General features: G+C 40.1%; 1 protein-coding gene and 1 non-coding gene across 9 annotated transcripts in view; both read right to left on the minus strand.

The window, feature by feature from the left end:
* Positions 1-21,606, minus strand: part of LOC141215063 (HAUS augmin-like complex subunit 6) — an 88,560-nt gene that overhangs the window by 48,787 nt on the left and 18,167 nt on the right. For all 8 annotated transcript variants that reach the window (XM_073665614.1, XM_073665583.1, XM_073665606.1 and 5 more), the window contains 10 exons: positions 20,528-20,606; positions 20,296-20,428; positions 20,070-20,217; positions 19,675-19,737; positions 18,757-18,814; positions 18,496-18,669; positions 5,357-5,553; positions 5,010-5,139; positions 4,742-4,844; positions 3,830-3,923 (listed from right to left, as the gene is read on the minus strand). In XM_073665614.1, the coding sequence (XP_073521715.1) occupies positions 3,830-3,923; positions 4,742-4,844; positions 5,010-5,139; positions 5,357-5,553; positions 18,496-18,669; positions 18,757-18,814; positions 19,675-19,737; positions 20,070-20,217; positions 20,296-20,428; positions 20,528-20,606 (1,179 nt within the window). The remainder of the gene's footprint in view (positions 1-3,829; positions 3,924-4,741; positions 4,845-5,009; positions 5,140-5,356; positions 5,554-18,495; positions 18,670-18,756; positions 18,815-19,674; positions 19,738-20,069; positions 20,218-20,295; positions 20,429-20,527; positions 20,607-21,606) is intronic.
* On the minus strand, positions 5,190-5,320 carry LOC141174989 (small Cajal body-specific RNA 8). Its single transcript, XR_012253002.1, has one exon.

Genomic DNA, 21,606 nt, shown 5'->3' on the forward strand with positions numbered 1-21,606 from the left:
TTTCCTGGGCGTCCTTTCAGATGGGACCCGAGCTGTTCCAGCCATATCAGAGACCTGGCCGTACAGGTTGCTGCAACCGCCGGCTTTAAATCTCCAGCAGATGTCTCCCAGGTCCCCTTAAAGGCATTGGCTTTTCTATCCAAATGGTCCTTGAGGGCTCCCATATGAAAGGGAAAGGAAGGACTTCCTAGATGCTTTTGTTATCGCCACATCAAGTCTTGAGGCTTTCTCCCAAGAGGATGAGGCAGAGTCCTCAAAAGGAGCATTTCCTTTTAAAGGAAGAGCGGAGAAAGTCCTTTCCCATTCCACAACTTCCTTCCCCTTTCCTTTTTTAAAGAGTGCCTTGCTGATCTCCGATTTGACCAAGGATTTTAATTCTGATGAAAAACTAGGAGTCTCGCCTGCCAGAGTCTGGTTGATACAGGACTGACACAGCCTTTTTGGCTATGAGTCCGCTAACAGGGCTTTACACAATGCACATTCCTTGTGCCTAGTTTTGGTGACGCACTTCTTCCCCCTAGTAAAAGATAGACAAGAAGGGACACCCTATTAAGTGAACTTTCTCAAAGACCACTTACCCATACGACTCAAATGGCTGGTACCGGTTTGGAGGAAGGATCTTTCTCAGCCGGGGGATTGTCCCTGAAAGTTGCAGATTCATCCATCCTGCTGGAGCTATGGTGACTGGACCTGCTTGCAGATCCACGCCTTTCCAAGGTCCGGTTACCTCCGCTGCCCCGAAGGAGCAGTTTCTCCTGGGGTTTCACAAGGAGCCGCTGAGATTGTGATGGCAGCGGCTGCTGTTGCTCAGTCTCCATTTGGAATATGGGTCAGAAGTAGCTGGGAAGCACAGGGCTGTGGTGCCAGACCCAATTTATAGGTGCGCCAGCCCCTTCCATTTTTTTTTATTTTTTTTATTTTTTTAAATTAATTAACCCCTTTAAAGCCCATGACGTACTAATACGCGTCTGTGCCCTGGGCTTTAAGAGTCTGACCCGTATTAGTACGTCATCGCGATCGCACACAGGCTGTGCGGGCGCGATCGCCACCGGGTGTCAGCTGATAGTACCGGGTGTCAGCTGTGACAATGTGCAGGGAGCGGTCCCGCACCGCTCCCAGCACATTAACCCCCGCAATGCTGCGATCAAAGTCGATCGCAGCATTGCGGTGGCAAGGGGAGGTGATCGCAGATACTCCCCTCCTCTTCCGGCCTCCAGCGCTGTCTGCCGTGGCTTCCCGGGTGTTGCCATGACGACCCGATGTCGTCATGACAACATCCGGGTCACCAGACAGCAGGAGGATTGTTTGGACATGCGCAGTGCATCTCCAAACTATCTTCTCCCTGTCCAGCGCTGACTGCCTGCATGGCACAGGGATAGTGCTGCATTCCTGTGCTATACAGGCGATCAGAACAAAAAAAATTGAAAGTCCCATAGTGGGACAAAGTAAAAAAGTAAAAAAAAAAACTCCCAGAAAGTGAAAAAAAAAATAAAAAAAAAATAATAATCCACTAAAAATAAAAATATAATGTACCCATCAAACAATAAAAGTGCACATATTTGGTATCGCCGCGTCCGTAACGACCTGGCCTATAAAACTGTTCCACTAGTTAACCCCTTCAGTGAACACGGTATAAAAAAACAAAAACAATACTTTATCATACCGCCAAACAAAAAACGTCATCTCGTCCCACAAAAAACAAGCCGCCATACAGCTCCATCATCCGAAAAATCAAAAAGTTACAGCTCTCAGAATAAAGCAATGCAAAAAAATAATTTTTTCTATAAAATAGCCTTTAGTGTGTAAAAGCGCCAACATACAAAAAACAATATAAATGTGGTACCGCTGTAAACGTACTGATACGAAGAATATAGCTACCTTATCAATTTTACCACACCCGGAGCAGAATAAAAAAAAAAAAAATGTAAAAAAAAACAATTCCTGAATTGTTGGTTTTTGTTTATTCTGCCTCCCAAAAATAGGAATAGAAAGCGATCAAAAAATGTCACGTGCCTGAAAATGGCACCAATAAAAACGTCAACTCATACCGCAAAAAACAAGCAGTCACATGACTGTCGGCCAAAATATGGCGATGCAAAAACTAGATTTTACAAAATGTGTGTCTTTTAGTATGCGACAGCTGTCAATCATAAAAACCCGATATGATTGTGGTATCGCTGTAATCGCACCGACACGAAGAATAAAGTAATCTCATCACTTATACCGCACGAGGAACGGCGTAAAAAATAAACGCTAGGGTTGTTTTTTTTCCAAAAGTAAAAAAAAAAAAAAAAAAAGACGATATGGCGATTAGTGTTGAGCGCAAGTGCTCGCTACTTGAGTTTGCATCTGGTGCTCGGGTATGCACTGAGTATCGCTGGTGATCGAGTCTACGCCCCATATGCTTCGCGGCCAAAAAAAACTCGCGGGGATTGCCTGCCATGCACGAGCGGTCCCCGCATGTTTTTTTTGGGGTGTCTAATAACCGTGAAACATACGGGCGGGGACAGGAGCATTTCACTTGAGCACCCGTGATACATGGTGCATACCTGAGTACCCGATGCAAACTCAAGTAGCGAGCACTTGTGCTCAAGAGTAATGACAACTTATTCAATATGATGACCTAATGTTAAATTCTGTGTCGTATCTCTGGGTTCAAAATGTTCACTATACCCCTTAATAAAATCCTTGAGGGGTATAGTTTCCAAAATGGGGTCACTTGTGGGGGAGCTCCAATGTTTAGGCACACAGGGGCTCTCCAAATGCAACATGGTGTCCGCTAACAAATTGAATAGAAAATCGGCTCAAATTGTTAGCGGACACCATGTTGCGTTTGGAGAGCCCCTGTGTGCCTAAACATTGGAGCTCCCCCACAAGTGACCCCATTTTGGAAACTAGACCACCCAAGGCACCTATCTAGATGCATAGTGAGCACTTGGAACCCCCAGGTGCTTCACAAATTGATTCGTAAAAATGAAAAAAAAAGGGTTTTTGCAAATTTTGTTGGAAAAATGAGAAATCACTGGTCAACTTTTAACCCTTATAGCTCCCTAACAAAAAAAAAAAATTGGGCTCCAAAATTGTGCTGATGTAAAGTAGACATGTGGGAAATGTTATTCATTAACTCTTTTGTGTGACATATCTCTCTGATTTAAGGGCATAAAAAAATTCAAATTTTGAAAATTGCAAAATTTTCGCCAAATTTCCGTTTTTTCCACAAATAAACGCAAGGGATATCGAAGAAATTTTACCACAATCATGAAGTACAATATGTCACGAAAAAACAGTCTCAGAATCAGTGGGATCCGTTGAAGCGTTCCAGAGAAAGTACCTCATAAAGTGACAGTGGTCAGAATTGTAAAAATTGGCCTGGTCATTAACGTGCAAACCACCCTCGGGGGGTAAAGGGGTTAAAGACTGGGCGTTCCCACCCCCTCTCTCGTGGTGCTGTCATGGTCGACCGAATAAATCTATACTAAAAAGGTATGCTTTCTATGGGACATAAGTCTCATATGACTACCAGTAACTTGAATATGGGCACGACAGACTGCCTTTAAAATCCAAGTTCAGGTGGTAATGTAGAAAGCTACAAATTTTCTAGACATCAATCCAAGCGGAAAAGCAGTGTGTACATTTACTCACAAAACTTGCTCCAGCAGGTCCCCCAACACAATTATTTTAGAAAATGTTGGAAGTTCTTTTTAAGTTTATTGCTCCTTTAAAAGCTCAGTGGTATAAATGAGAACATGCCTGTAGAACTTTGTGGCTACAAACCTGGAAACATTTTAAAGATGAAGAAAACTATTATATCCTATTCTGGAATACTTACCTTCCAGTAGGTGTGAACAATGGAGCATCCATAAAATTCATGAAGGAATCACTGGGCTCTCTGTTCCTAAAGCTAGAATCATTGTTTGAGAATGCTAACAAAACAAAAGTACAGAAAGATAGATGCATAAGTGTAAGCAATAGGCTTTATTTTGGCTCAGTATATAAAACTTGCATCTCAAAGTGCCATTTTGCTTCTGTGCCTGTAATTTTATATTGCAGATGGGTAGAAGTTTTATATATACATAAACATATAAAAAAACAGTGCCCTAATTGGGTTAGTCTTCCAACCAATATATGATCCAAATTTACCCTGTTGGGAGTATATGAACAGACTTCCAGTATGTCAAAAATCTATCGGAGAACTGCAGTATAACCAAAATGTACCCAATTATGACACTGCCGAAAAGATCACTTATCAATGGTCAGTATACAGAGACGTTCAGTGGTGTCAGATTCCTTCTACCAGATACTTGAAGACCATGCCATTAGCCTGGTAAAAGGGATTTCTCATGATCAGAAATTGGGGGAAAAAAAAAGCAGTTTATATTTTAATAAAAATCTTCTCTGCTCTCAAGAATGTAGGGCTTTTGTTTTTACTGTTCGTTGTCTAAATTACTAGCCACTTCTGTAGACCATCAGCGGTGGCTGGTCTTTTAGGCAGCCATCACAGGATCTTTGCAATGGAGATTTTAAAGATTGCATTGAAATGATCCAGATCACTAGGTCCTGCCGGCTTCAGTGCACTTGTCCTCCTCTGATGCTGTAAAGGCAAATTCACCTCAGATAGCAGCTTGGGAGAGCACCGCTCATGTCCGTGGCACAGCTATGCCGCTGGTCCAAACTGCGAGTCTTTATAGCTTTATAGGACATAAAGATGGATAAGACGTAAACAATATACAAGACATCTCACCTGGGACAGATTCTGGGAACAGATTATAAGGACTGTTTATGAACTCCTCCTCTGTGGCAGGTTCAAATGAAAATAGAGGCAGGGATGACTGAAATTGAAGACCCTGGAGAGAAGAAAAAAAAATGGATATGGACTATGGTTAATCACCTACAAATGTATGACTCTTCTGCCCAAGAGGTACATATTCTTAAATATATCAGTGGCCATTTAAAAAAAAATAGAATATAGGAATAAAGACACTTGTACAACAAAAACCCCACAAACTTACTGGATTCAACGTCTTAGAGAGGCTGAATGGTGATTGGCCCAAAAACCTCTCCCATTTTTTATCCCATTCGATTTCTTTATCATTAATTGATTTGTTAATGTATACAAGGTCCTCCCTTTTTATTTTATGCCTGAAATATTTAAAAAACACAAAATAATATTAGATTATATTGAGTTAAAAACATGTCTGCCCCGTATCTGTCCGTTACGATTTCTCTCATTTCGTTCCGGTCATCAAAAGGCAGTGTTACTTTAGGGAGATTCTGTGACAAACAGGGCAAGTCTGTACTTTGTTTGTGTATCAGTCTCCCAATATTTAGCTTCTAATCATCTCAAAGAAAAACTCACCTGATTTGCTTTATTCTTTGAAGAATTTCAGTTTCATACTTCACTTTTGCTAAGAGATACTGGAGGTCTACTACTGGGCATTGTTTGCCACGGTTGTGGACATTTTCCTCTTTAACCACCTTTAGGACTTCATTTAGTAATTGAATAACTGTGATAAAATTCACTTTTCCAGCTTCGTACACATTTTCCAATTGCAACTGCATTAACAAGAAGAGACTTAATTAAAACAGTCAAATTAGACTTAAGAAAAAAATTGCAGAACCCTGGTCCTGTGGCCAGAGACCATCAGACTAGAGCACTGCCAACATCCTCCCATAGCCGCTGAATGAGGCAACAGGGTGGGCAACATTATCTTTACTTTACCAGATGTGTTGTGAACAAGATTGTGTGTCACTTACCATTATAATGACAGGTTCTCCTCCTGCTCGTTACTGCAACTTTCCTCTGACTGCACAGTTCTCCTGTCCATACAATGGCTGCGGGTGGAGGAACATGTGACCAGACCTGTCCATCATCCTCCTCCAATAGAAAAGCAGTTCTCATGTGAGGTTTTCTATTAGACAAAGCTAGTGGACAGGTCTGGTCACAGGTCCCTCCACCAGCCGCAATTATGGACAGGAGAGCTTTGCAGACTGAGGAAAGCCGCAGTAACAAGAGCAGGAGGAGAACCTGGCATACCTATCTAATAGTAAGTGCCACACAAACATGTCCCCAACACATCTGGTAAAAAAAAAAAAGTTGCCAATCCCAGTAACTCATTCGGCAGCCGCAGCCAGCAATAGACCGCATCATACAGCAGCTGTAGGAGACAAACTGTGTAAAAGTTTTAATGAAACCCATGATTTTTCATTGAAAGATTTTTCAGCCCCAATTACACGCATTTAAAGAAAAAAAAAAAAGACATAATTCAGTACTACAGTGAAGAGTGCAGAGACAGAGTAAGAAGGAAATCATAGAAAGGCAAAGTGCTGGGAATGAAAGGTACATCTGTCAACGTGTTTACTGGCCCCAACGCGCGTTTCGCAGTATGCTTTTTCACTGTGGGACTGAATGATGCATTATTAGGTGTACTTTAATACTACTGATAACAGGGCTGTTTTGCCCGCATAAGCCTTTGGTATTTTGTTTTCCCATAGTATGCATATATCACTAGGCACTGCTTGATCTATAGATGTTTAATATTTATCTGTATTCCAGCACATTTGTACTTTATCAAATATTCTCATATCTAGAGAAATTGAGTTTTTTTAGTGACACACTAACCTATATGGTAGTTGTTAATGCCTTGTGCTGATCTACATTGCAGTCTGTTTATGGAGCTTGAGCTCCCTCTTGTGGAATGAATCTGTATAGCCTGTTGATGGGGTTAATTCTGCTATGTTTCCCCTTTTTATTATGTTTTTTTTTTATGTTTAATTCTGATTAATAAAGATTGATGTAATTATGATAGCTTGTGCTTCCATATTGTTATAGGTTATGTATATTTGGTGGAAGTGCCATAAACAAAATGGCTCTTTTTTGGTGTATTTATAAGACTAAGGTAAATAGATCCCTTTAGGTTTCCATAATTATATCAAATGACAAGTGCAACCAAGTATATGGACAAAAAGATGCTGTAAGTATACTAAATGTCAGAAAACACTATCATCATTGTTCATAAGGGATATGGCTCAGGTGTCATTTATCTAGGACCAATCGTTTATTTTTCATGATGTTCTTTGCTTATAAGTTATTATCTACATATATGCATGTTTTTATGTATTCAATATAAAAAGATTTTTAATATGAAAACCTTGTCACTATTTGAACTAAGGTGGCATTTAGTTCCTTTTGTGGCATTGTTAGTGTCGAGTGTGTTTTTCCTGTTACTCCAATGGATCCCGTTTAGACATCATATATGTTATACTTATGGTCTACAGACAGTGGACGGCTTTTCAAAGGAGGGGTGCAGAGTTTGACTTACAAGCACATGCCAGATAGTCACAGCAATGATAATCACCAGGTGATAAAACCTTCAGAGTAAGTAAACACACAACCTTGAATTCCACACCCCGCTGTTAAGTTAAATGCCGCTTTCAATCACTGACAGCAGCATTTAACATGGGCTGGCAGGAAGAGCATGAGTCCCGCCCATTGGCGCCAATGGGTTGTCATGACAGCCAGAGTTAGCAGAAGACCCTCATGCCTGTCATTGTAAATCCCCAAGGCCGGTCTTCATAGGAGATCAGGATTTTTTGCTATACATAGCAGAGCTGAAGCACTGCCATGTATAGCAAAAGCTATCAAATGATCGCAGCTTCAAGTCTTCCAAGAATTAGGCCGGTTTGACACGTCCGTATATTTCCGGTACCGGAAAAACCAGTAAAGGAGATAGCTGTGATCCGTGTGTGGCATCAGTATCACACGTACAGGCGCCTGGGAATCAATGTCGGCGGAGCCCCCGCATCGCTGAGGACAGTCAAGCACCCCCTCCTACCACCCTGGGACTTGTAGCATCGCACCTCTGAACACCACCTGTGTCCCCACTCCACCACCGCCCCTCGCTGGTAAGCTGAATTCAGACCCCCATTTGATGCATTACATCCCACCCTCCCCATTTTCCTCCTGAGAATTTGGGGTGCGTGCGTCTTATGGTCCAAAAAATGCGGTACTTGCCATCTCATACACTTGATTATGCCTCACATCAAGTGTATGAATGGGGCAGATGGTCTCATACCTCCCCTTCACCTAAATCAATTTTAAAAAGAACTAACTATAATTCTATGCCAACAAATTTACATGTTTCATTTAGTTCAGATCAGTAATCAATGGATGATACTAATACCAATATGGAAAATGGGAATAATCCATATTATCGTAAAGCAAAAGCTTCTAAATACGCAAAAAAAAAAACCCGCAAAACGAGAGGTGGCCGCAAACACAAATTCTGCAGGCATGTCAACTCGTTACAAGCAACGACCATAAATGAATACACCTCAAATGTTCTTAACTTGTCCAAACAGATATTGACTAAAGATCAGGATGAAGTTCTATCACTAGGTTTTTCTTTTGTACCGGACAGACATTTTGACCTTTTTTCTACTCTAATTGATCTTAATAAATTTATACATAATGTGACTATAAAAACACTTTTTTTCTGAATCACAAATTGACGTTTCTACTCCCTCAATAAAGAACGAATACAGACTTAAAATTTGAAGAACAAAAGGCCCTGTTACAATTGCAGGATTTACAAGACCAATCATCACCACCTGCTGAAATATCACAAGCGACATCCTTTGCAACTAAATCCATTTTTTTACCCTCTTCAAGCTTGCGTTGATTGTATGGACCGTTTTCAGGAAACCATGGAACGTGAACTTAGGATCCTGGCACACAGTGATCGCACAAATCATAAACAATTTGTCCAAGAATCAACAAAAAGCTTTGCAAGATATGGACCATATAGTGACACGCATGGCTGATAAAGGCGGTCTGGTGGTCGTTTTGGACTCAGATGTGTATAGATCCCAAATTTTAACACTATTAAGTGATTCTACCACCTATAAGAAACTGCAGTATGATCCAGTTAAAAATATTGCCACAAAAATTAACATCTTGCAGGATGGTTTGTCTTTGGGTATTCTTACTCAAACCCTATGTGATTATATGCAGGTGGATTTTCCTGTTACCCCCATTATGCATGCTCTGCCCAAGGTGCACAAGGGGATCACTCCTCCACCTATGCGACCCATCATTTCGGGTATTGGCTCAGTCTCAGAGACTGGGCGAGTGGGTGGACTCCTTGTTACAGCCTCTATCCCAGAGGACACCCGGTTTTCTGCAGGACACAGGTGACGTTCTGGAGCAGTTATCTGATATAGTGTGGCAGGAGAATTTGTTGGATTTCTTGTGATATTGTTGCTTTATATACATCTATTCCATCAGAAATTGCTCTTGAGGCGTTTTTTCATTTGATTAAATATAGTAAATATTCACCAGACCTTTGCAATTTTGTTATACAGGTTGTTGATTATTTAATGAAATGCAACTACTTCTCCTTCGATGGCCAATTTTACATCCAAATCAGGGGTGTTCCTATGGGCGCAAAGTATTCACCTTCGTTGGCAAATTTAGTTATGGCTTATTGGGAGGAGAGTTATTTATATTGTGACAACAATCTTTTTTGGGACATATTTACTGGTATGGCAGATATAAATCGATGACCAACTTTTCATATGGTCTGGCGATCTGACATACCCGAGTTCATAGATTTTTTTGAATATTAATCATTGCAACCTTACCTTTACATATCAGCATCAAAAAAATTTTTTGTTTTTGGATCTAAATTTGTGTGGCATTTCTAACAAAAACATTGCCACTAGTACCCATTTTAAACCTCTTTCTGGCAATACTATTCTGCATGCCAGCAGGAGTCACCCACTTCACACAATAAAAGCGGTGCCAGTGGGCGAATTCACACGTATAGCTAGAAATTGTAATGCACAAATATTAGCTGGTGAATTCTCGCTCCAAAACTAACTTTATTCGACGTGGTTATCCAAAATGGATTTTGAATAGGGCTCAACAGTCAGTGGGAATAACTCCGATACGAACACATAACCGGAATAGAACATCGCAGAAAAAAAAAAAGACACAATTTTGTCTGTCATGATCGGAATAGCATGGTACAGAAAAATAAATTAGATCCATCTTTACAATACAGCACCGAATTTTCAATGATTAAATCAATTTTTTATAAACATTTACCTATTTTATTTGAAGACCCGATCTTATCTGAGATATTAAATTCAGGATGTTCAGTTGTAGCATGCAGAGGGAAAACTATTGGCAATAGGTTGTCTCCATCTCTTTTTTCTTAAGGTTAAAAAAAGGCCACATGGCTTAATTTTCAGGGTTTTTATGGCTGCGGTCAGGCCAAATGCCGTACGTGCAACCACATGATTCCTGTAAAAGAGTAACTCCTTACACCAAATCATTCTTTATTAAGACGTATATTAATTGTAATACTACAGGAGTGGTTTACATTATATTATGCAAGGAGTGCAAATTGATCTATGTGGGATGTACAACCAGGAGATTAAAAGACCGTATTTCTGAACATTTGCTTGACATTATTTCTCTTTGTAGTAGTAATCGGAATGTTTCACATGCTTCTAAACATTTTTTTTTTTTTAAATAATTATTGATTTTTAACATAAGTGTAAATGTACATTCCAATGCATTATTCTTGGCTTAAGTATTCATTTCAGTTTTGATTATCACCTTACTAATTGTATGGTCTAAGTACAAAGTAAACAAAAAAAAAAAACCTCCCCATTGCCCTCCCTCTTCCCCAACATGCAGAAAACACTTGTATATTTCTTGTGTGCACCTCTCCTTTCGTCTTCTTCTTAATCCCTTAAACATTATTGAATATTTAGTCTGTATCCATATTTTATACTACGTCTTAACCTGTATCCCTTCCACCTTTTCCATCAACATTCAGATCAACTATTTTTAACTTCCCCAATGTTCCACCCAAGTCTTCCAGTATGTACCAACTGGTCTGTTCAAAGGGTTTCATAATTTCCTGAAGTTCTTTGTTTGTGTAATGTCTAAGTAAGAAGCTTTTCCATTTTATTATGAGCGATTTTATACTCTTTTCCTTGTTACGCTCGGCTTCCAACCATTCTAAGCGAAACAAAGTTTACATTTGTCCCATTATAACTCCGATTTGGAATGGAATCGCCCAATCAATCCTTTAATAGGCTTCTTTTGGCGATCATACAAATTAATTGGAACATTTGAGTTAATGTGTCCTTTCCTTTTTGTTGTGGGGCTTCTTCTCCTTTCCAGTAATGGAAGAGGAACGGTAATGGGTGCAATGATATGTTCCCAATACCTATATTTTCCATCATATGTTTTATATCTTCCCAGAATTCCTGTACTTTAGGGCATCCCCAGAGTCCATGTAACAGATCAGATTTTCCGAGTTTGCATTTTGGACAATGTACCAGACGATCCCTCATTGTTCTAGATACTGGTATGTTGAAGGCCAGTACAGCTCTGTGCAAAATCCTAAATTGTGTGTCTCTCCAAACCTCACTTAAGATGTTTTTCCGTACTGCCTGCCAACCCGCCAGCATTTTTTCCCCGATTTCATCACCCTCTATTTGTTTGGCCCAGGATCTGAATGTTTTCTCTATGTCTATTTTTCCAAGGATGCCTTTCAGATTTCTGTATATTGCGGATATATTGCATGTACCTGTTCGGTCAAATAGTAGATCATCCATTGCATTCCTTCTCGTCTCTTCACTCACATCTATCAAATGCGCCATAATTGTCCCTTTTATTTGTCCGAATTGTAGGAATTGTTGTTCACTTAGCTTGAATTTTAATATTATCTCTTCCCTACTCAGCCACCTATTTTCTTCTTCATGTAGTAGATTAGCTATTTTAAGGATCCCCCTCACCCTCCATTCCTGAAATAGTTTGTTCTCTGCTATTTGTTGGAACACGGGATTTCCCCATATGGGTAAATCTCTCGATATTCTCCATGATTTAAGTTTTCTCCTACGTTCCTTCCATGTAGCTATTGTATCCCGATACACTATTGAGTTTTTTTTTTTTTTTTTTTTTTTTTAAGGCATTAGGCTTTGTGGCGTGTGTAATAAGGCGACTAAGTTCCACGGGTACGCATACGATTTTTCCAGGACCGTATCAGAGAACCCACTAGTGTCTTTAAACCAATCTACTATGTGACGGGAAATACACGCTAGATTATATCCTCTTATGTCTGGCAAGTTTACCCCTCCCTTTTCCCTGGAAGCCATCAGTGTATTCAGTTTTATACGGGGTCTTCGACCTCTCCATATAAATTTCCTAATAGCCGAGTATACTTTCTGCACATCTACATGTTTTAGAAGAACAGGAATGGTCTGCAGTGGATACATGAGTTTCGGAAAACTCATTTTTAAAAAAGGCGAATCCTGCCCAATAGACTCACAGGCAAATTTTGCCACCTTTCTAATTCCTGTTGAATTTGAGATGACTGGAGGAAAGTTTAAGTTATATATTGACTCTGGTTTTCTCCCCAGCTTGATACCCAGATATGTTATATGTGTTTTGGATATTGGAATACTGCACATTTCCTTTTCCACCATACTACTTCTGTCTCTATTTGTTAAGTGGAGAATTTCACATTTGCTTTTATTTAGAGTGAATCCCGAATACCTACCAAAATTTTCCATAAGATCCAGGACCCCTGGCAGATCTCTTGCCACCTCAGCCATGTAAAGTATGATATCGTCTGCAAAATACGAGGCCTTAAGCTTCATGCCCCCTATTGGTATCCCTTCATAAACTTCATGTTGTTCTAGGTATCGCGCAAGGGGTTCTAATGCCAGATCAAACATTAGCAGGGACAATGACCTGGGGTTTGAATTCTTGCTGCGGGGTTAGCATATAGGGCTTTTTTAAAATTTCTGAAGTTTCCCACAAGCCCAATTTTGTCCAAAACTTGACCTACCCAGCTCCACTTCACCTTATCAAAGGCCTTCTCTGCGTCTAGTGTAACTAGAGCCGGCTTACCTCGACTGTTTTCTTCTTTATTTATTGCATCTATGGCTAACAATGTACATCTTACATTAGTAACACCAGCACAGGTGGGCTTTGTGAAAGGTAGGAGTGCAGTTACTAATGTTGGGAGTATCTCTGCTAATCTGTTTGCCATGAGTTTGGATATTATTTTAACATCTTGATTTATCAAGGATATAGGTCTATAAGATGCTGTGTCCTCCACATTTTTCCCTTCTTTTGGTATTAAGCTAATATGAGCCACATTAGTGCCCACCAACAGATCCCGCCCCCTGTAACAATTCATTCATTATACCATGCAGTCAAAGTAGGGGTTATTTGTTGGGACATGACCTTATAAAAATTGCCTGTGAACCCATCCGGCCCAGGTGCTTTTCCAGCTGGCAATCCCCCAATGGTACTCTTCACTTCCTCCTCTGTAATGGGAGCATTTAGCATATTTAACTGTGGCTCTGAGACACAAGGTATGTTCATTTTTTTTTAGAAAGTCCTCACCCCTACTTGTGCCCTTGGCCTCTTCTAAATATAAGTTAGCATAATACTCCCGCAGGGTTGAGTTTATTTCCCTAGGGTTATCCACCATTAAACCCGCTCTAGTCTTAAGCTTTAAGATATTACTCTTTCCCTTCTTGCCCTTTGCCAAGTTTGCTAATAGCTTTCCTGCTTTATCTCCATATCTCCTCAACTATTTCCATTTGAGTCTTTCTAAATAATTTTTTTTCTGCCCATATGTCAAAATCCCTTTTGGCCTCCCTCCATTCATCCCTATTTTTAGCTGCTTTTTGTTGTTGAAAATGCAAGCATTTCTCTTAATTTCCTACTAAATTCCTCATATTTAGTGTTTGTTTTTTAATGTATGCATATACGCTATTAGTTTCCCTATCAGGACCGCCTTTCCTGCTTCCTAGTATGTTTGTGGTTTCAGACCATCCACCGAATTGTGGTAAGAATACTCCTCCCACCATTGCTATAATATCACTTTAAATCGCTCGTCTCCAAGAAGAAACGATGGGAATCTCCATATGTAGTCCGTTCCCCTTGGATATTGCTCAATTAAATTTAAAGAGATTGGCACATGATCCGAAATCACCATTTCCTCAATTTTTAACTTTTTGCATCTGTCTAGTAGCCCTCTACTCACCAATATATAGTCAATTCTAGACCAAGTTTGATGTGGGTGGGAAAAGTGTGTAAATTCTCGTTCATTGGGTGATTCCAACCTCCAAATATCCGACAAATCTGTGTCCTCTTAACTCTGCCAATAGAGTTGACTTCCCACTAGCTTTTTCCCCTCTTGTCCTCACGTGACTCAATCGATCTTCCTCTATAGAGTGTGTGTTGTTGTAATCTCTTCCTACTATCATGTTCTTTGTTGTGTTTTGTAATATCTTAAAACAGTTGTTCAAAAAGAAGGTTTTTGGTCTGTGTTGGGCGCATATATATTGATTACACCAGTTTCTTCCTCATTTCTTTCTAGCTTTAGCATTATGTACCTTCCATCTGTATCCCGTTCTACCAGCGTTACTTTGTACGGTAGATTTTTGTGCAGCAATATTAGAACACCTGCCTTTCTTCCCACCCCCTCTGAACCATACACCTCTCCCACCCACAATTTTTTCATCCTAAACATATCTTCATTTCTCAAATGAGTTTCCTGCAATAATGCAATATCTGCTTCTAGCTTCTTTAAATGTCGCAGAACCATCATTCTTTTAGTCGGGGCTCTAAGCCCCTTTACAATGTGCATACTAGGATATTTTCATTTTTGATTATATGTTGGGTGCTCACACCAAATAATCACAATTTTGTTCTGACTTACATTGTGTTCCTGCATGTCTCCCCTTTGAACAAAAAACAAGTTAACAACCGACAACAAACAAACAATCACTCAATAGCATTTTTCTGTGACTTCCTTTTTCTGGGTTATTCCCCCACAAGCTCCTCCCCGGCAATATTTCTTTTGTTAAACCACCTCTAAGTTCTTTAAGTGGTCACCCCCTCAAGTGACTACAAATAGGAGAGTCCTTGGGTCGCCAGTCTTATTAAAGTGTCCTTCTCCCTGCTTTATCCCCTCCATAATGTATTACTTATCTGCTTCAATATCCACTTCCTGGATTATCTTGTGATGTCTGGGTGTTCTTTGCCTTTGGGTCTGTGGGCTCAACCTCCAATTTTCGGATTCCTCTTCTCTCTGTACTTTGCTCTGCTTTTCTCCCCTGCTTCGGCGATGTTCCGACCTCTGTTTCATCTTGTCCGTTTTTCCTCAGCAGCTTCGATATGTACTCTTCTGCATCCTTCGGGTTTTGAAAGCTTTTTGTTGAGCCATCTGTGTGCCTTACTTTCAATGTGGCCGGGTACAGTAATTGGAACTGTATATGATTTTTAAATAGTCTAGAACAACAGTCACTGAACATTCTGCGCCGTTTATTAACCTCCACAGAATAGTCATTGAAAATGATAATTTTGTGTCCTTCAAAAGTTAACGGCTCTCTTCGACGTCTAAACGCTTACAGAATGCTTTCCTTATCGTTAAAGTCCAAGTACTTGGCTATTGCTTGCCTTGGTCTCTGGTTTGTCTCTGGCGTATTGTTCGGTCTTTGAGGGCCTATTCGGTGCGCCCTTTCTACCCTCCTGTGAGAGGTTATTCCCAGAGCCTCTGGTAAATCATCTTCAAATATTCTCTGAAGTTGTCTGGGCTTGAAAGTCTCCGGGAGTCCAACGACCCTTAAATTATTCCTACGTGATCCGTTTTCAAGATCTTCAATGCGATCTACCAAAATATGAACTTGCTTCTGCAGTAAACGGATGTCTTTATCAGCCTGTTCATTTATATCCTCCAGGCGCCCAATTCTGGCTTCTGCCTCCTCTATCCTCACTTCATGTTGTGAGAGGTCTTCTTTAAGACCCATCAGCGTCTGTTTCATTGCATGCTCAAGGGAAACCTATCTGTGGGGTGAGGTGTTTGATTACTGATTCAGTAAGTTCTTTGTAGTTTATACTGCTGAAGTCTGCCTGCATCTCTCCCATTAGCTGGCCAGACTCTCTCTGTCCTCTCCCATCTTCTCTCACCCCCATCTCCTGCTGGGAGTCTGTACACCGTTCCTCCCCTCTTGGCTTCTGTGCTGGCGTCTGTGATAACAGCAAGGCACACTGAGAATCTTCATTGGTGGCCATTTTGGATATCTCCTGAATCTCCCCCGTCATACCACTCACTGGGGTTTTACTGCTGCGGAGGAGATGAGATAACGTTCCATGGCTGGTTAATCTGCTTCTCACTGTTCTGTGCTTTTGATCCTAAGTTTTCTTAACAGTTTTTACTGCTTTGAGGGGGTGAAATCTGCCAGGGTTGCGGAGCTATTTCTTCTCACCGCCTCTCAGCCAGGGCCTGACCCGGAAGTCCGCTTCTAAACATTTTATTGAACGACATCAGAGAAACACCCGTGCTTTACAAGTGATTGGTATTGAACGACTCAAGCACACACAAAGAGGGGGTGATCGCAGACGACATCTTCTTACCAGAGAAGAATTTTGGATTTATTCTCTGGATTCACGATATCCTAATGGTCTCAATGCACGTCGGGAGATTATGTATCATTATACCTAAGTGAACCTTCTTTTTATTTCATATATATTTGTATGTTTTGAGATAGAGAGAGAGATATATATACACATACACACAGTACAGACCAAAAGTTTGGACACACCTTCTCATTTAAAGATTTTTCTGTATTTTCATGACTATGAAAATTGTACATTCACACTGAAGGCATCAAAACTATGAATTAACACATGTGGAATTATATGCTTAACAAAAAAGTGTGAAACAACTGAAAATATGTCTTATATTCTAGGTTCTTCAAAGTAGCCACCTTTTGCTTTGATGACTGCTTTGCACACTCTTGGCATTCTCTTGATGAGCTTCAAGAGGAAGTCACCAGAAATGGTCTTCCAACAATCTTGAATGAGTTCCCAGAGATGCTTACCACTTGTTGGCCCTTTTGCCTTCACTCTGCGGTCCAGCTCACCCCAAACCATCTCGATTGGGTTCAGGTCTGGTGACTGTGGAGGCCAGGTCATCTGGCGTAGCACCCCATCACTCTCCCTCTTGGTCAAATAGCCCTTACACAGCCTGGAGGTGTGTTTGGGGTCATTGTCCTGTTGAAAAATAAATGATGGTCCAACTAAAAGCAAACCAGATGGAATAGCATGCCACTGCAAGATGCTGTGGTAGCCATGCTGGTTCAGTATGCCTTCAATTTTGAATAAATCCCCAGTGTCACCAGCAAAGCACCCCCACACCTCCTCCTCCATGCTTCACGGTGGGAACCAGGCCTGTAGAGTCCATCCATTCACTTTTTCTGAGTCGCACAAAGATCTCAAATTTGAACTCATCAGACCAAAGCACAGATTTCCACTGGTCTAATGTCCATTCCTTGTGTTCTTTAGCCCAAACAAGTCTTCTGCTTGTTGCCTGTCCTTAGCAGTGGTTTCCTAGGAGCTATTTTACCATGAAGGCCTGCTGCACAAAGTCTCCTCTTAACAGTTGTTGTAGAGATGTGTCTACTGCTAGAACTCTCTGTGGCATTGACCTGGTCTCTAATCTGAGCTGCTGTTAACCTGCTATTTCTGAGGCTGGTGACTCGGATAAACTTATCCTCAGAAGCAGAGGTGACTCTTGGTCTTCCTTTCCTGGGGCGGTCCTCATGTGAGCCAGTTTCTTTGTAGCGCTTGATGGTTTTTGCAACTGCACTTGGGGACACTTTCAAAGTTTGCCCAATTTTTCAGACTGACCTTCATTTCTTAAAGCAATGATGGCCACTCGTTTTTCTTTCCTTAGCTGCTTTTTTCTTGCCATAATACAAATTCTAACAGTCTATTCAGTAGGACTATCAGCTGTGTATCCACCTGACTTCTGCACAATACAACTGATGGTCCCAACCCCATTTATAAGGCAAGAAATCGCACTTCTTAAACCTGACAGGGCACACCTGTGAAGTGAAAACTATTTCCGGTGACTACCTCTTGAAGCTCATCAAAGCAAAAGGTGGCTACTTTGAAGAACCTAGAATATAAGACATATTTTCAGTTGTTTCACACTTTTTTGTTAAGTATATAATTCCACATGTGTTAATTCATAGTTTTGATGCCTTCAGTGTGAATGTACAATTTTCAGTCATGAAAATACAGAAAAATCTTTAAATGAGAGAGTGTGTCCAAACTTTTGGTATATATATATATATATATATATATATATATATATATATATATATATATATATATATATATATAATCAGCTTTGACAAAGAGCATAGTGTCATGCTCGAAACGCGTAGCTGGATCCTATGATGTGATTTATCCATTGAATTTTTATCTTTTTACCTGAACTGATCTGAACTATTTTTCTATCCAAAAAAAAAATTTGGAAATTTTTTTTTTTTTCTGGAAGCCATTTTTTTCTTACATTTACGCTATCTTGTGAATAACCCTGTTCTGGAAGGTGGGTAGATATTTTTATACATGGGTGAAAAGAACCCCCAAAAAAAGAGAAGACACCCACATACCATGTACATTTCACGCTCAATTCTAGTCACCAGCATGCTGGGAATGTTTATGGCAATATTAGATCCATCCAGAGAGAACTGATCCACATCTCCTCCAACAACGGAATCGACAACCTCAATTTCTTTTTCCAAAGTTTTTAAGATGTGCATTATGGTGTTCCACATAGAACGAACCTTAACATAAAAAGAGGTAAGTATTTAAAATGCCTTTCATTTTCTTCCAAAATTTAATTAGTTTGTGAAATATCAAAAACTGTTTACCTCGATTATCCTGACATATCTCCTGGAATTGGAATTGTCATTCTGTACACTTAGTGCTCTGAAATGCAAGTATATATGCTGCTTAGCACAGTAAATTGAAAAAATATCCAGTTTTAGGGCTAATGCAGATGTTCACAGATCCCTGTCCAATCATGGACCGCAATGCATGGACTGGCCACGGGTCTCCCGACCCAAACAACGGCCTCAGAAATATATGAAGCGGCCATGTTCCAATCAGGAAACACGCAGCCAGTCCGTGAATTGCGGTCTGTGATCAGACTGAGATCCATTGATATCTGCACGAATGTGCATTCTTATAGAGCAGAAAAAAAAAAGTGCTGCAGCTTAACATTTATCGCCTATGGCAATAACAACTTTATGCTAGAATAACTTTTCAATAGAGCAGCTATTTTGGTTTTGAGAACACAGATTTTTTTCTTCAATAGGGTTACAAGAGCCATACAAATTTTCTTCCCATGGAGCTGCAAAAACTCATTAAAACTGTATTTGTAAACATTTTAAAAAGAAGTTTGATGTACGTTGCAGATTTGGTGCAAAAAATAGCCTGCAGCATGTCAATTCTGTGCATTTTTACCTGCATTTTTCACCAATTGAATGCACTGAAAAAACGGCAATGTTTTTGAGGCTGCGTTTTCCTGCCAAGAGATGCAGAAATTTCTGCACACAAAATACCCAAAGTATACCCTTAAATTCTTCATGAAAAGAGCCTAAAGAAGCCCAAGCGAAAACACAGAAGAAAAAAAAGAAAACAAAAACACACAACTAAAGCAGCACCTATAATACACAAATAAAAAATCCCTGCTGTTTTAACATTTAGATGGCATTTTTTCTGAGAAATGTGCTAATTTCTTTAGTATATTTTAACTGGCCAAATAATTTGCCACAAAGTCAGCATACCTGAATTTGGTCTGCAATGATGAAAATTCAGAGCGCAACTCCCTTATCTGTTTTACTAACAGCCTTGAAAAGGGGGAAAAAAATATATATGATTTTTTAAAATATGCAACTACATGCTTTTTTTATAGTAACATCTTCATTTGACCATCTGAATCATACCCACATTCAGATCAAACTCACAATGCACAATAAAACAGTCCAACAAGTACAACCACCACTTCATTTTCTGTTTGTCATAATTTGGAAAACCATTCTAAAACAAAGTATTTTGCAAGAAAAATCATTACCAATACAGCATTTTGCATTGCAGTGAACAATGCTTGAGTAGTGCAAAAATGAAAGAAACTTTATAGCAAAATAGCTATGCCAATACTAAAAGCTATGCCAATACTAACTGCGCTTTGCTCTGATACGCCTCGATCACAAAGTTCTCCCTTTGCAACGTCTGTAGGTATCTACGGTGAGACACTAGATTACGAGCCAGAGACTTCTGGGGGTCCTCAATTCTACTCTGCAGAGCATCAGGAATAAAGTAGTTTTCATCTAAAAAAGGAAAAAAAAAAGCATATACGAACCTAGTAATACAATGTCAGATCTAAAAGCTAGCAGCAGATAACTTACCAGAAGCATCCCTTTTGATATGTTGTAACATAACATATTTAGCAAAATTGTACAGGAGTTGAATAAACTTAGGACCACCCGGGGACAGAAATATTGATGCCACGACTTGAGGAAAACTATTACCAACTTCTTCCTATTTGGAAATAAGCAATGTTAACAATCACATATTCTACAACACAATGGGCTGGTATTGTCAGCAGAAAGATATGGAGGAAAGGTTAAAGGTGCTTACTGAAATCTTCTTCAGCCATTCACATGATGCTTTCCTAAACTCTGCATCTTTCTTCTTGTCTAGTGGGGGCCAGCAATATCTATCAATATGGATAAATTGTTGTAAGCTAACGCTTCGTCTAAACATGACAAAACACTGTATGGTAGCAGGTTTATTCTAAAAAAATAAATAAAGGGCTGCATGCTTTCCCAAATGGAAACTAATAAAAGGGGTATTCCCATCTCCAAGATCCTATGCCAATATGTAGTAGGTGTAATAATATTAGCAAATACCTCCAATTAGAACTGTAGTATTCTTCTGATTAGCCATGTCGATTAACCCCATATGTAGGGCATTGCAATAGCTTAGCTATTCGTGGTTATGACCACTACTATAGTGACAGTTAGTTAATGGTCATTACCATAGACACCCAAGCTACTGCAATGACCTGCACATTGTAAGCTAAAAAGCGTAGCAATGTCAATTTCCTCCCCCCTTTTTCCACTATTAATGTATTTGTAATGACCCAAAAGGGGCCATTACAAATATGTCTGCATTCATAGGAGCCTGTGGAATAATTCATGCTTTGATGCATTGCCTGCAGGGCTGTGGAGTCGGAGTCCATTTTGGTGGAGCTGGAATAAAATGGGCCGACTTCTAAAACACAGTAAATTTGGTACACTAGTTCAATGCAGGATGTGCTGTAAGTTTGCTCATAAGAATTTGGGAAAGTTATGAAATGTCCTATAAATGTCTGTTCTATTCCTGATCTGTGCTGCACTTTATGTACATGCTCAGTAGTGAGGCCGTGCTGTGGAGTCGGGAGTCAGGGAAATTGAGGAGTCAGATTGGACTTACCATCTCCACAGCCCTGATTGCCTAGTATCATTCTGCCAGATTAAATGAAAGGTGTTGCTCTTTAATAACACTGGAGACCAGCAGGTGGCGGTATAAGGGTCGGCAAGGGACTGTATTCGGGGATGTCTGAGCAACATACTCTATAGCAGGGGTCTCAAACTCGGCTGGGTATATGGGCCGCACATGGAAAAAATTTGAATTTGGGGGGCCGCATTCTTTGTTCAATGTGACATTTTTAGTGA

This window comes from Phyllobates terribilis, unplaced genomic scaffold (assembly GCF_046119375.1).
Source record: "Phyllobates terribilis strain yellow unplaced genomic scaffold, ASM4611937v1 Scaffold_1__5_contigs__length_1240528914, whole genome shotgun sequence".
NCBI lineage: Eukaryota > Metazoa > Chordata > Amphibia > Anura > Dendrobatidae > Phyllobates > Phyllobates terribilis.